Source organism: Etheostoma cragini, chromosome 5, assembly GCF_013103735.1.
Source record: "Etheostoma cragini isolate CJK2018 chromosome 5, CSU_Ecrag_1.0, whole genome shotgun sequence".
Taxonomy (NCBI): domain Eukaryota; kingdom Metazoa; phylum Chordata; class Actinopteri; order Perciformes; family Percidae; genus Etheostoma; species Etheostoma cragini.
The window spans coordinates 18,963,113-18,978,410 of record NC_048411.1 but is presented as its reverse complement, the minus strand read 5'-3'; the positions used below and the strand labels follow the sequence as shown (position 1 = coordinate 18,978,410).

The following is a 15,298-nucleotide window of genomic DNA, read 5'->3' as shown; positions in this document are numbered from 1 at the left end:
TGTAATTCTGAATTAGTGTAATTGTTGTAATTATTCATTATTTGTGTTTTTCTATTTATTTTTGTATGCAAAACATGATAATTTGCCTAAAATCTCAGCTCCTGGAAACGTTTTGTCCAGTTTGTTCATTATGCTCCAGAAAGTGCTTTAGCTAACAGTCCACAACACTGTTATTAAAAAATATATATATTATGTTGGTTAAGCGTGAATTTTAGTAGATTTTCCCCATGTCTTGAAGCAGTGCAGCAGTGTAATGTAAAGAGGCAGCTGGGTTGAGACCACTGGCAGCAGCCAAGTCTGGACATCCTCCAGCAACAGAAGTGCACGGAGGTTAGGGCACATTCAAGATGGCGGACCGCTTAGCGATTTATTGCATGGATGTGTATTTATTGGGGGAGCAATTTCACTTACAACGGTTAGAGCCAATAGGATATAGGCTACCCTTGAATCCTGACTTGTGAATAGATGCGACACATGTGCAGTTCTCTCTGAGCGGATAACTCCAGTTTGTCCGTGTTTCTACCCAGCCACTGGTTGACAGAGCGGCGCGCGGCGCGTTCACGGTCCACTTCTGAAGCCATCCTCAATCGAGCGAAAAGCGGATTCATCATGGCTTCAGAGGAAGATACGTAGGGAACGTTCCCCTAACGCTCTCTAAAGGTTGCAACGTTTTCAGAACGTTCGCCTAACGTTCCCTATAGGTTGTAACTTTTAGAGAACGTTAGGGGAACGTTCCGAGAACGTTCGCTGTAACCAAAAACGAACTTTCCCGGAACGTTAAGAAAACCTTCCAATTAACCAACAGACGACCAAACTACAACCAACACAAACCTTTAGGGAACGTTCTCGCAACCAAAAACAAACGTTCCCAGAACGTTCTGGGAACCAAAGATTGTTAGCTGGGACAGTAGTCGCAGTCTCTTGCACATCCACAGCGCTATCTATTATTAATAGAAACACATGTGACATTGCCTAAATTGTAGGCTACATGGCTGGCTGTGTGTTCCTTTTTTTTTTGAATAATTACAAAATCATCATGTAATTTAATCTCCGTTAGAAGCAGAATTGTATTATAATTCAAACGAATAGCCTATTAGAATAGCAGCTGGCATTACATAGCTGATCAGAGACAACCGCATCACTAAGGTTCATTACACTCTGGTATGTATTCTTACTATTTTAGTCTTTTTAATCTAACCTTATCCTTAGGCTATTACTGTGGATGTCTGTGGCATTGTTCTGCAGTTTAAAACATTAAGAACATTATCCAGTGTCTGTAAAGTATATATTCAAGGTCCATCTGAAGAAGCAAATAAAACCTCCAATTTGATCACATGCTGTTGGGTGTAAGATGGAGCAGTAGTTAAAAGGGGAAGGCTATTTCGTCATTGTTGAAATCATGATAAAGAAAATCAAGAAATTCAGACCTTTTTTCTGTCTTTATTTATTTATTTATTTTGGATTTTTTTTTTTGAAATAAGATTCAGTGACATTTGAACCCTAAAAGCTAAATATACCTGTGCAAATGAAACTGTGTGAGGATAACACTTCTTTGAAGTACAGACTCAAGTCAAGGCTGGTAGATAACAACAACAACAACAACAACAACAACAACAATTTTACAGGACAAATTGTTACAATATTTTACTCTAAAACGTTAAAATATAACTACTGTACTGTGGCTAGAATAAGTTTATAAACCCATGCTAAAGTTTATTAAAATTAGGAATAAAAAAGCATCTTTTGCAAATTGATCTTAATGCAAGAATTAGGAAACTCCAACTTTTTAAGGACACCAATTTTCTTCGTGAATGAGTATATTGTAAATAAATAAATGTTCTTCCTTAAAATACAGGGGGCAAAAGTATACACACCCCTATGTTAAATTCCCATAGAGGCAGGTAGATTTTTAATTTTAAAGGCCAGTTATTTCATGGATCCAGGATACTATGCATCCATTGGTCTTTGGAATTAAAATAACCCCACATCATCACATACCCTTCACCTTACCTAGAGATTGGCATAGTGTTATTTCAGTTAACTTAATAGCTAATTTGATTTGCATTAATTGATGATCTCAAGGAAAGGTATGACGAAGAGAAGAGTTATGGCTTCCCTTGACCAGCTGCGACATTGACATGCTGCGTTCAGTAATAACGTAGGACCATGTAAGACTTTTACATGTAATGGAGTTTTGTTGTTGTTGTGGTTTTACACTGAGGAAGTGCCATATCCTAGAGTGTACATAAAATAGTGCCATGTCTAAGTGGCACTAGTTCTTCTACCACTCGGCAGCCTGCGGTTTGTTGGGTGGTTTTTTGAATGGCGCACTAGTTTATCCCTCTAAGCTTGCCGTACTTTCACATGACTGCCACTACTTGTGACTGACCCGCATTCCTCAATTGGCACCAACCCTGTCAGATCGGCTGCGTTTGGCTGCGAATAGAACATAAACAGTGGATGAAAACACTATCCATCGCTGCCGTGCTCTGAGACGTAATCCATATTTCCGGTAACTGTACCAAACATCTGGTAGTCTGCGGTGCGTCGAAGGATTTGAAACATCTAACTCGGACTCGAAGCTAAAGTCTTGCATCCTCAGTCTGTGGGGTATAGGACGTACATGGATACGGGATAACTGACTTTTTCTGGGCTTAGTGTCGGTGATGGCTGAGCGGGTGCCGCCAGACTCCAGAAGGTAAGATAGTGACTCAGTGGGCGTCCAGCTGTAATCTGAGGGATGGACTGGTAAACATTCACAGCTGGGCTCACTCTTGCCTGTAGTTGGGGAAGTCAAACTACAACTCGGATCTTTTCACGAGCATTTTCTGCCCTCCCTAAAAGTATACAGATTATTATTGTAAACCAAACATAGGCTGGATGTTTTTGCACGACACCTGACATGCAAATTACCACAAATGGCTGGTTCCAATTACACCTGGAACATCAAATGTGCTAGAGCATCACAACAATACTTTAATCAATGTTTGGCATTTGGCTTGTCTTGTCAGTCATATGAATAAAGTGATGGAATTAAAAACCAGCCTGCTAATTACTATTTAGTCTAATTCATTCATTAATTAATTCAGACTCCAGTCTATGTCCGGAAAAACCAAACACACCTAAGCCTAAAGCCTAAGATAGGATACACTTTATTGATCCCACACTGGGGAAATCCCCTTGTTACAGCAGCTCAAAAAAATTCACATACATCAGAATATGACAAATATATATTAAATAGACAGAAAAAAAGCAGAGTAGGAATTGGAAAAAATAAGAATAAGAGTAATACTATTAGTAATATTTACTCTATAAACACCTCAGTTATATACAGACGTACAACACAAACAACTGTTCCTTTTTAGCCAATAAATGACGAATTTTGTTTTGCAGGTGTAATTATTTCTTTCTCTATGACGGATCCAAAGTCAAAGGCGAGGGTGATGCTACAAGAGAGGGAATCTGCTACTTCTACCCTGAAGAGGTCTGACTCTCAGAAATTGTCTTAATGTTACGTTTGGTTGTATTGTTGGTGTATGTTGAGCATGATAATGATCTTAGGTCTGTAACCTAATAGTTGATAATTGGATGTATTTTTGTCAGACCCCTTTAGATAAGCAGGAGCTGCTCTGTGGTCAGCTGGCTGGCGCAGGCCGCTGTGTCTCTGAGCTTTCCGCCTCTCCTGTGCGCATACTGAGGCTGCGCCGCAACAAGTTCGCAATCCGTATGAAAGATGACTTCTTTTGGGTGAGTGAGCACACGGGTTTGTCCAGACACAACATATTTCTGACTTTTTCCTGAATATGAGTCTTTGATAGCTAGAGAGATATCTTTTTGTTCCTCCCAGGCTCTGGGCTGCTCAGTGGAAGTCCCCACCATCAGTGCCTGTGAACTCCTGGATCAGCTGATCAACCTCTTCTGTTTCTACAACGGCTCTGTCCGACAGAGCTACCAGGTGCACTCTTCAGTTGTCTAGTAGTCTTATACCATAGTAGTTAGAGCTGGGCAATGCATCAATATTATATCAATATCTGGATATCATAATAATAAGTGTTGTCTTTTCCTGGTTTCAAAGGCTACATTACAGTAAAGTGATGTCATTTCTAGCTGTTCTATTATTTGCATTTACCCACTTAGTCATTATGTCCATGTTACTGATTATTTATACAATTTATTTATACATTGCTTAAATATTTTTTTCAATTGTTGCAATTGCCGCAATATTGATTTTGAGGTGTTTGGTCAAAAATATCTTGATATTTGAATTTCTCCATATCATCCAGCTCTAACATTAGGCTTTTTTTTAAGTCCTGTCTGTCCCATAGCGATTAAGAGACATTTTGATTAACAAAACTGAGCAAGCTACAAAAGCTCAGAGTAAAAGTCATGTAAAAAATGAAACTTGGCAATAATTAAGTTTCAAACTAGGAGGTAGTTTAATTTCAAAGGGAATTTATTCAACGTTGTGTATTTTAAAAGTTGTAATTTGTAAGTGAAACTTTGCTCTGTAGCTTTACAGTCAGGAGACTCTGGCTGCTCGATGGGCTCAGTACCTCTCACACCTGCAGTCAGGATCCTCGGAGCTCCAGCACATTTTCAGCTGCTTGAGATCCATGGACTTGACTAATGTACGTACACAATGTTGTCACCGTTTGACATTTAACTCGTTGTGGCTTTTCTAAGGCTATTTTCTCAGACAGGATATGACTATGTCACGATGTCCTGTGGTGTTGTGCAAGTGCTCTGTGTGTCTTTCTGCACATTCGTTCACACCTAGAATACATTAGGATGTGCACAAGCTGACAGTATTTCCTTAATAACTTGCCTTTCAGACATTTACTAGGTAAAGTACAAAAATGTGCTATTTTTATAGCACAAATTTAGTCAATTTTTGGTACAATTTCCTGGCTTCAGCTAAATATGCTATGTCATGCCAAGTTTGTCACATTATACAATCGATGACATAGCATTTTAAAACATTATATTTCAACATTTTCAATGTCTTGTTTTAAGGTCTTTTAGGGGTAGGAATCACCAGAGGCCTCGTGATATGATATTGTCACAATACTTTTGTCGAGATACGATATTATTGCAATTTTAAACATATTGCAATATTCTGCAATATTCCGCAATATATTACAATTTTTTCCCAACTTCAAATTTTTCCCAATTTCTAATTATGTCCCCAAAAGGAAACTTTGTCAACATCTGTTTTATCTAAATAGATACATATCCCTGTTTGTTCATCTCACTTCAATCTTATTGCAAAGAGGGATTGTCAAGCAGCCAAACTGATTGTCAAGCAGCCAAATTGACTCGGAAACTATCGCAATACTATGCTGTATGGATTTTATCCCCCACCCCTAGTGTTTTGACTAATAAAGTTATACCTTATAAATTGTACATTAATCACTTTTCAGTTTCTGTGCTTTTACACAAACTGGAAGGTAGCAATTTGGATTCTTGTCCCAAGGTTGACCCGCTTCTCCTGCTCAAAGCTGCCCTCATTCTCCAGGCCTGTCAGCGCTGCCCTCTAGTGTTAGCCGGCTGCGTTCTCTTCAGAGGAAGGTCAGCTGACATTTTGACTTTTGACGTTTCCACATGACACTGGGATAGCTTTCTGTGTAAATAACAGCTTTTGAAATCTGCCTTTTCTCCACAGAGTTGTAAGCACACAGATGTCTCCAGAGCTCACAATGAAGGTGATGGTTCATGAGAGTGAAACGTACACAAAGGTAGGACAAGATGCTGTCCTAAAGCTTTTCTCACCAAGGGCCCCCTGACAATTGTCCATAAAACAATCAAAAGAGAAAACTAATCACTAGCCAAACAAGTCATAATTTTTCACAATATTTTTAACTTACTTTCATTGAACTAAATTATCGCATGGGATAGTGGTAGTCTTGCTCTACCAGACCTTCCTCCATAGCACGGCGGAGGAGCGTCTGGCATGCCCACACAGTATTCCTGGATGAGAGAGAAATGTGCTCAGGTTTATTTGTAATTTCTTTAAACCGATCCCAATTGTCCAGGGCGGTGCTAAGGGCTGGACGGAGCCACTGTGCCGCTGCAAAATAGCCTCTGGAAGAAACTTGTTTTGGTGGAACGTTGTTGCTTTAGTCGTGCAACAGAAAACTTATATTGAACAGAAGGTCTAGCTATCTGTCTGGATTTACCCTGCAGAGATCTGAGAAGCAGTAAACCATAGTCCTCATAAATTCACCGGATTTTAAAATGCCAACTCAAAAAAAGCAGAAGGTAATGAATATCAGGCTGAAAAGAGGGACCTTCAGTGAATTTTCCGGCAGCACCCCCGAGCAATCCTGGAAGTGGAACGTCATGAATATAGACTAGTGAGATAGTAACCAGTAATTAATTAATTAATTCAAGATTTATACTCAAGAGATCATTGAGGAGCGGCCCTCAGTTACAATGACCTGGAGTAAGTTACAATGACAAAGAAAGAATAATCAAAACAAGAAACAAACTGGGGCGGCCTACAGCTCACTGAGTTAGTGAGTCCTGCAGCAGCCTGGGTTCGAATCCAGCCTGAGGGGCTTTGCTGCGTGTCACCCCCCATCTCTCTCTCCCTCCCCTTTTCACACATCTATCCACTGTCTCTATCTACTAAAGGAAAAAAATAAAAAAACAGCACAGAAAAGGCAGCAGCACCATCATCAGAACATAGGACATTATGATTGGGAAGAACAATTTGATAAACAAATCCGGACAACCAGGAAACAGCTAGCCCACCAGCTTCACTTAAGCTCATTATTTGACATGTTATATAATGTTTGTATAATTTGTACACAAAAACAAGAGTTTTCCGTTTCTTGGGGGTCATGTGCCAGACTATTTCTTTAGAGTTGATGCTAGGCGGATTGAGCTACCTTTTGTACAGAGCCATGCTAGCTGTTCCAGTGTGTATGCAAGCAGTGTGTAGTCAGGTGACGATGAAGATGAAAGAAGAGGGGAAAAGAAATAAAATGTGGCTAGTGGAAAATCTGATTAGCTGGTAATTTAAAAAAAATCTACCAGCCATGTTGGCTGGTGATTTAAAAAGATAAAAAATGTTTAAAGCCCTTATCTTTTTATTTAACTCTTGACAAGAAAGCCAATTAGAGTATACCTAAATGTTGAACTATTCCTTTAACAGTGTTTCCATTTTGATTTAGGCCCCGAGTACCTTCAGCTCGTTTGGCGGTGCTGTCAGCTCCACTACTGTGTTCCTGACCATGTCTGAACTTCAGTGCCTGCAATCTGCCCCCGTCGACAAAAGTTTCAGGTAGTGACACTGACTTTCAGTTCTGATTACAGAACCTCACACAGATCTTCAGAACGGCTTGTTTGTGTAACATTTCAGTTTTCTACCCTCCAGTTCCCATCGTACTCCACACAAAAACACCCCCAAAAAGAAGACCCGCCTGTCAAGAACGTTATCTGACATTTCCTCCACTGAGTCAGAGCCGTCTGATACAGGTTCCTCCCAGTCTCCCCTGAAGGGGTCCTTTAGCCCTCACTTGTCAACAGCGTTTAGCCCAGATCTACTCAACCCCCAACCACAGCCGCTCCAGCCTTCTTTCCCAAATGGAAAACACTCGCCTGAAGCTGAAGCGGAAGCTCTGGATGAGTCGAATTATTACAGTTTTCACAGCAACAAAGGTGGAGTCAGCCAGTTGGATAACGAAGGCGACAGCTCACTGTTTCAAGAAAACTCTTATCTAAACGGAGGTGGAGGCGGAGGGGATGGAGATGCAGCTTGTGGGGCAGTGTTTGACTTCAGAGGGGCTGAGGATACAGTCTTTACAAAAGAGGCCAGCAGAGGTGGCTGTGAGAGTGTTCAGGGCCGCCAGGCAGAGATACCAGATCCTCCCCCTGGCTCTGGTGCTTCTGACAGCCCAGAGGAGTGTCCACTGGTTCCCATGACGCTGTACCTGCACCGCGTCAAGGGCTTGGTGCTGGCTCTGCTGGTGGAGCCGCACTTCTTGAATGATACAGCATCTATGGAGGAAGTGGTGAGAAACAACAGGAACCCTTCTCATAATTTCTCTAATTTTGTTTCATTATAATATTGAAAAGTTTGTAGGCGTAAACCCACACCTTAGTGGAACAAAAAAATAAGCTTTGGGACAAAGCTGATGTAATACATTCCTATGTCTACCTTAAGAATCCATCTACGTGGGTGCGCTTCATTAACTTTTGACATGCAAACATATGCCGCTTCCTTTATGGTTTGTATCCAGTATCACAGCAGCCTGGCGTCACTTAACGGACTGGAGGCCCATCTGAGGACCATCTGTCCAGGGGCCCCGGATGCTCCAGGGCCCTACATCTTTGCCCATTTTGACTGCATTCAGAGCACGCTGACAAGTGAGGCTTCCAATGACTGATCTTCTATCCTCATACACTCTCTGACTTGTCTTTGCATGTATCTTTACACTCTCTGCATCTTGTTTTTGCATTTCTGGTACTTTCCCAGTTTTTACACGTCTCAAACTCAATCCCCGCAGGCCTAATCAGGCCCCACGCAAGTTTTGATCCGGCCCTGCATATCAATTTAGGTTCCCAATCAATTTTGGCCCGTCTAGATGTGCGCCAAACCAAAAAGACGGCGAACTGTTTTCAAACTATAATTGTGGGACACTCAAAGCAGAATTTGGCAAATTTGCAGAGTTTTAATATTCGGGCTGTGAACCAGGTTGTTGCTGTAAAAAAATGTAATCATTGTTTCGCTTAATTTGCTAAACTCTATGATGGCTAAGGCTTTTTATTCCTGACTTTTTAGGTCTTAATGTTGACCAAACTGTAAGTAAGAAAGCTATATGAGACATGGAAAAATACAGTCAAAAATATTTGACTTTTGATTAGATAACAGCATGTCCATAAACTGTACATGTTGGCCCTTAATGCGATACTCATTTTCCAGTGTGGCCCTTTATGAAGTTGACACTCCGGTGTGAGTATCTTCTGCCCCCCACTCCATCTCTACTTAGGGACTGAAGGAAGGAGTTGGGGGTGGGGGGGGGGGGGGGGGGGGGGGGGGGGGGGGGGGGGGGGGGGGGGTTAGTAGTTTATATTTGTCCTTGCATGAGCTAACGGCTAATTAGTAAGACTGTGATCAGCATTCCTTTGTGCATCAGGCATGCATGCCCAGGTTAATGTGCCGCTGTGGTACTGAGTCTCTTGTTATTTGTGTGTCTCTGCAGCCAACCTGTCTGGTCGACCAGGGGGAGCCCCAGAGCGTCCTTTTGTGAGAGCCACATCACTTCTTCACTCGCATTTCTGTAACACTGAAACTCTGCAGGAGGCTATTATCAGGTCAGTACGGCAGTGACGTGGTGAGGGAGTTTTTTTTTCTTTTTCTTCTGTGCCTTTAATGGCTCCTCAAGTAGAGGTCGGGGGTAGTTTTTTTTTTTTGATCTGTCAGTTCACTGTCTATCATCACATCCCACATCCCACCATTCCCTAAATGTTCTTCCTCGACTTGCATAGATCACACTCCCAGCAATTCCCCTTTATTGGAAAAGAAAGTTCTTTTGTTTTATGTCTCTTTATTATGTCACTCTGTTTGCTTTTGTGTTGCATGTCATCATCCTACATGCTTGAAATGTAAATGCAACATTCTCACCGCAGGAGTGCTGGAGCTGCAGTGTATGGAAGCCGCAGCGTGGCCCAGGAAACTTACTTCCAGCAGCACGGGGGATCCCTGAGGAACTCTGGCATTCCCAACCACCAGGACAGTGCTTTCTTGTTGCCCAGCAAGGCCCGACACAGACTACTTAAGCATGGGGTTAATCTGCTCTGACGGGACAGCATCGTGTTCAAGCTCTGTTCTGTTTAGATATGAAAAGCTGCCCTGTGAGTAACCTAAAAACATATTGAGAATATGATTTAAAGCTTTCTGTTTAGTCGCTTCTGTGGTTTACTTGTTCCCACAGTAGATTGTATGATCTCATGCTGTGCTATCAAACCTTATGGCACGCTCATTCATAGCAGAACTTAGCTTTTTTTCCATTATTATTTTTATCAAAAGTTGAACAGAGAGGATGTCTGGTAAAAGTTATGTAGACTAAGTTTAGTTTACATTGAGGTTTTAGTCATAGTTTGTTATTTCTGAGCTTGTTTGATGTCATTTTTTCCCCATTCTATTTCTGTTTATCTAACACATATTTATTCATTTAAAATGAAATTCAGACTAAAGCCTCATTACATCTTAATTCTATTTAACTTAGTCTCATTGTACAGAATCATGCCTTTACTTGCTGCACACAATGCAAAACATTGGTGAATTTACAACATTTTGAATAGTTTATAAAAATTCTATTTATTTTAATTCAAATCTTTAATAGCATAAAATGTCATATTTATCTATTTGGCTAATACATTTACAGTTGTTTTTTATTGAAAGTATGATTTGTTAAAAAAAAAAAAGTCGGTATTCTGAAGTTTGCTGAGAAGAGCTGTAGTGAATTATTAGTGGGAATTAAAGGAATTCATGATCCTCTCAGTGCTGAGTCTTGTGAGCTACTTTTGTAAATGCTTGTTTAAAACCACAGGGGCTACACGGCCATATTAGGGCCATCCGCGGCCTGTATGTGACCCTGCGATCTGGGCCCATTGTTTCCACCTCAGGCTTGATGCCTTGTTTCAAAATGGTTACAACTGGCCCGAAGAAGGACGTGCGCAAGGCTATTTAAGAAAAAAAAAAAAGCTAAACACATGCTCATGAACTTTTATTATTCACATTCTGTCCCGATGTGTGTGCACTATATGTGTTGTAAATAAGATCGCTGTTGATGTTCCAGATATGGAGTCATTAGAGTCATTAGCTAAGTAGCTGAATTTGAATGGTTGGGTTCGGCGCTCTTCGGGGCGCCTCATTATGCAGGCGCGTTAAAAGAAGGCAGTGGGGGGCAAATGGGTGGTTAAGGGCTCGAACAAAAAGAGGGGCAGGGTCTGTGAGGAGGGGCAGGATTCAAATTCTAAGTGATGTGATGCTCCCATTGTCAGTGGGGTATATAGCAGGCAGACAGAGTGTTGGCACAACAGATTACTGTTATCCATCAGTGAAGATCCAAAGGACAGGATTTAGAAATATCACTATGGCCTCCTCGCACTGCATTTGGATTGTTCTATTTCTTCTCATGGGAATAACAAGTGACACTGGAGTATTTGGTCGTGCAGTAGACACGCTGGGTTTTCTGTCACAGTCGCCGAAAACTCCACATGGCTTTTCCGAACCAACTTTACGCACGGGCGTGTTGAGACGGTGGAGGCGCGGGGTCGCTGAGACGCACCAGGAGCGGTGCGCAGAGCTGGTGGCGCCTTGGTTGGAAAACACTCAAGTTCCTGAGGATAATGCAACGCTACTGCAGCTCCGCGTTCGTCCCCTTTCCCCGGGAGCCTCCCAGGGCCTAGTTTTCCCAGGAAAATCGCTTTTCAGCTTTGTCCGACGAGTTTACCACTGCTGTCAAGAAGGAGTAAACTGCAGACGCGTAAAAGGAATTCAAGGGCGGTTGCGAGGAGGTAAGACACAGTTTTTCTTATTGTCTACTGGAGAACTGTTGTGTTGGTCTTGGGAGACATGGGGGTTTACAAAGAGAGGACACCGTGGTGTGCTGCAGAGCTCAACTATAAATGGTGAAGATCAGGTTTATTTTCTAGGTGTTTTAATTCCACTAAATGTAGCTCGATGCAACACGCACAAGTAGTTTTTGTAATCACGGGAGCTGGTGTCTTCACAAGTACTGTAGGCAGATAGGCAGTCAACCAGCAAGAGGGCTGTGACAAAAGATTCTGCATCAAAACACATCATTGTCATTACTTCCATAAAGGTTGGATATATTTCCTGACCATGAAACATGCTCATTAGCTTTGGAATCAAGATTTCTGTAACATAAAGGTGCATGGAATAGAGAAAATAAGCATGAAAAGTATTCACATTTGTCATCAAATTCCCTTAATTTCCCTTGGCACATCCAGCAAACATTCAGATGGTAGGAAAGAATGTGCAGCGGAAATAAAGCAGCCTTATGCAAACATATATTGGTGAAAGGGTGACACTGTGCAGGTCGGGAATGTCATGAGCTGTAAAGCTGAAGTGCTTAGAAAGCAGCATGGAGGACATAATTGCTTTATTATTATTAATGCGGTTGTATAAAGGACAGAGTTATCTACATACAAATGAGTCTTAGCTGGCTTAACGTCCCCTCCAAGAAGTGTTGGGACATCCTGCTGACAGATTAACAAGGTATTAGAAGTGAAAACACCATCTCTGTGGTGGAGATCCTACTCTGATCCCTGGGATTTTATTAAACTAGAAGCTAACATGAGAGTGTGTGCTGCTTTGTGACATAAAATGCTCCCTCTTAAATGGATCTGTGACTCTGACACTCATGAAAGCCTCTTTTTCTTCTCCTCAGGCACAGATGTGGAGTTCCTCCTCAGCAGGGATATTTTATCATTGGCAGTTATGAGAGCCGAGCTTCACCTCCACGTTTCCAACCCACAGAATCTGGATATCCATCCCGTGCTTTCATCTATGGCAAAGCGTGGCCTTCCTACCAGGTAAACACTCTGCTCTCAATGTGATCCTTTTCCTCATTTCCTGTTTTACATAAATTCCTCATTTTAGTTTTAAAGCCTCCAAAGACAAAGCGATTGTTGGGACTGATGGGCCTCCGGGAGTGTCAGGTTCTGGTTTAACGTGCCCTGTCATCTCTTGCCTCCTGTAGGTACAGTGTGTGGTCACGGGGCAACACAGTGGAGCTGAGAGTGGATCTGCTGTTCCTTTTCCAGAGCCTGCAGGAGGCAACAGGTGGGGCCGGAGGGGGTCCAAGCTTGGTGAACATGCGGCGGGCTGCGATCTCTTCCAGGGGGTCTCTACCAGGAGAAAAGCCAAGTTTTGGGACTCTGCAGGACACCGCTAGTGATGTGTGGGAGGATTGGGTTGCTCTGGAGCTGGGCCTGGTTCTGGGCTGCAGTCAGGCTGGTTCTGGGCTGTCCTGTGGGACTGGTGGTGTTCACCTCACTCACACACCTTTCATGGCTCTGTACTACAGATGATGTCAAACTGAGATGGGACTCTGCATGGAAACCTTCCATCTGGTGAATCTATTTTCTCACTGAAAAGACAAAGCTTACCAGGAAATGATGCACTTCAAGATCAAATCTATTAATTTATAAAAGTTATTTTGGTTAAAATATATATGTAAATAGTGAATATGATATACTGTAAGTTTATGGAGTCATTCTTTGGTTATTAAAGCTCCACAATGGCGAAGCGCTGTTCCGGTTTTGGTTTTTGTATATATTCTGGTCCCAACACCTATATTTATATGTGGTTCTATATTTATATGTGGTTCTATTTAAAGAAGTTGTAACAGTTGGTGGGAAAAGGTGGAACAAACACCTGGACAAACAAAGGGCCTGTACACGGGCTGTGACCCTGCTAAACTTAGCTGCGACTGCTCCATTTCCTGATAAATGAACTGTGGATTCACAGGCACAAAACAATTCAAATTTAACACAAGACTAATTTTATGTACCAAGTTACCTCACAAATTACTCAACAACACCAGAGGTATTGGGGAAGGGAAAAACAGCAGCACCACATTCTGACAAAATAGCACATTTATTAAAAAGAGACAGCATTTATCAGCATATCCCATTTTGCAGATATATGCCACATCAGAGTAAGATCAGGGCACGAGAAAACATTTCCCAGTCCACCTGCTGCTGCCTACAGCCCCCTGAAGAGCATTTATTCATCCAGCACATGTAAGTCTACACAGTAGGACTCAGATTTAAGCGCACACTCACTGTTTCACACACTCCCACTGTGTGACCGGTGGCTGTCAGACCTGACTAATGTGTGGTCTGCTGCCTGGACGATGGACACGTTGGCAAAAGTTTTGCTGTTTAAATTTGTCTCAGTTTAAATTCATCTCAAATGTTAAGTTGCTTTGAAAAATGAAAGGGGAAAAAGAAGAAATAGCAACAAGCTGGAAAAGTTTTTCTCAAACAAATTTTACATCAATTACAGTGCATCTAAAATGAGGGACATTTCAAGAAGATTGGGCGTCATGGAAAGGGTATAATTGGTTAGCACAACAAATCTGATGACATGAGATGTTTTTTTTCCCCTGGTTTGTTCAAAGTTTAACCAGGTGAGGAAAAGAAAAGGATGAAAGAAATGAAAAACCTTTAGAATCACATTAGGACATTGTTTGAGAATTTGGATGGAATGGCAGCAATTCTTTGGTTCTAATGTGAAAAAAAGACAAAGAGCTGATCGTCATTCCACTGTAGATCCTTCAATTGTGAGAAGTATTGACGATAACAGATCCTTAACATTTGTTTTGAACTGAGAAAACCTAGAAAGATTTGAAGTTGACGGACTACAGATATAATTCTACGGACAGTTGTCCCTTACTCCGGAAAACAGTTGTTTGTGTGGAATGAAAATCTATCCCAGAAAAGTGTGTTCTAACAGAGAAGAGAAAAAAAGGCTAATTAGATATAAGCCAACAAAACAGCAGCCTCAAGGCTAATGATGGTAAAGCACATTGTATTCAATAATTCAAGGCAACAAAAGACAAAACACAAAAAAAAGACATGATTTTAAAATACATGAGGCAGTGCAAAATGTCAAACCGATAAAATATTGAGTTTTTAAAACTCAAAACAAAAAACAGGTCCTGAGGAAAAATTTCAAACATACATATCCAAGCGTATTATAAAATATCTCCAGAGCAGCCCCTCGGATTTAAATTATATAGAATAGAATGGAAGATCCCATATTTTCAGACATAATCTCATTTATTTGACGTTTTCGACAGTCAGTTCATCTGGCTGCCCGTTGTGTTCTCTGTACCAACAACCGTTCCTCCCCAGAAGAAAGGCCAGAGTCTTCATAAAGAGAGAGAAAAAAGAAAACCTAACACATCAGCTAAATCAAAAAGCTACACAAAAAACAATAAGATCAAAATGGTTGTCATACGATTAAAGGGAAGGAAAAAAAAAAAGTCTGATTTTATACCACACACACTATATATATATGCAACTGTGTAGACTTGCAAAGGAGCAGAACACGGTGACTTTGGTGCTGGATTAAATTAAATGTTTTAAGAGGGTAAAAAAGGTGATTATGTTTTAAATATTGTTGTTGGGTTTACAACTTGAAAATAAAAACAAAAAAACGCCAACTGACCCAATATTTTCTGGCACCAACTTCTTGCTCAGCATCAATCAAAATGTGAGGGAGAATCCACAACACCTGAATTATTAACAGCCCCCT

The 15,298-nt window shown here is 41.3% G+C and overlaps 3 protein-coding genes across 3 annotated transcripts in view; 2 read left to right on the top strand and 1 right to left on the bottom strand.

Annotated features, from left to right (window-relative positions):
• The first annotated feature begins 2,360 nt into the window (after positions 1 to 2,360).
• hps4 (HPS4 biogenesis of lysosomal organelles complex 3 subunit 2) lies at positions 2,361 to 9,896 on the top strand. Its single transcript, XM_034871340.1, has 12 exons — positions 2,361 to 2,698; positions 3,394 to 3,484; positions 3,604 to 3,747; positions 3,848 to 3,955; positions 4,512 to 4,628; positions 5,474 to 5,568; positions 5,663 to 5,735; positions 7,176 to 7,285; positions 7,379 to 8,015; positions 8,244 to 8,370; positions 9,207 to 9,318; positions 9,634 to 9,896. Exons 1-12 carry the CDS (start codon positions 2,667 to 2,669, stop codon positions 9,803 to 9,805), a joined length of 1,818 nt encoding a protein of 605 aa, XP_034727231.1. The 5' UTR covers positions 2,361 to 2,666; the 3' UTR covers positions 9,806 to 9,896.
• A 268-nt stretch (positions 9,897 to 10,164) lies between these two features.
• On the top strand, positions 10,165 to 13,143 carry si:ch211-170d8.2 (uncharacterized protein LOC571755 homolog). The gene is made up of 3 exons (XM_034871358.1): positions 10,165 to 11,526; positions 12,423 to 12,567; positions 12,735 to 13,143. Exons 1-3 carry the CDS (start codon positions 10,848 to 10,850, stop codon positions 13,063 to 13,065), a joined length of 1,155 nt encoding a protein of 384 aa, XP_034727249.1. The 5' UTR covers positions 10,165 to 10,847; the 3' UTR covers positions 13,066 to 13,143.
• A 909-nt stretch (positions 13,144 to 14,052) lies between these two features.
• The window catches only part of mlec (malectin), an 8,578-nt gene continuing 7,332 nt past the window's right edge, over positions 14,053 to 15,298 (bottom strand). Inside the window, exon 6 of the mRNA XM_034871376.1 lies at positions 14,053 to 15,298. This exon is cut by the window's right edge and continues 2,352 nt beyond it. The gene's annotated coding sequence lies outside the window, so the exon portion shown is untranslated.

Coding starts and splice junctions, on each gene's coding strand:
- hps4 (XM_034871340.1), top strand. CDS start 2,667: ATGGCTGAGCGGGTGCCGCCAGACTCCAGAAG. Junction 2,699..3,393: donor GTGCCGCCAGACTCCAGAAG/GTAAGATAGTGA, acceptor TTTGTTTTGCAG/GTGTAATTATTTCTTTCTCT. Junction 8,016..8,243: donor CAGCATCTATGGAGGAAGTG/GTGAGAAACAAC, acceptor GTTTGTATCCAG/TATCACAGCAGCCTGGCGTC.
- si:ch211-170d8.2 (XM_034871358.1), top strand. CDS start 10,848: ATGGTTGGGTTCGGCGCTCTTCGGGGCGCCTCATTATGCAGGCGCGTT. Junction 11,527..12,422: donor TCAAGGGCGGTTGCGAGGAG/GTAAGACACAGT, acceptor TCTTCTCCTCAG/GCACAGATGTGGAGTTCCTC. Junction 12,568..12,734: donor AAGCGTGGCCTTCCTACCAG/GTAAACACTCTG, acceptor TGCCTCCTGTAG/GTACAGTGTGTGGTCACGGG.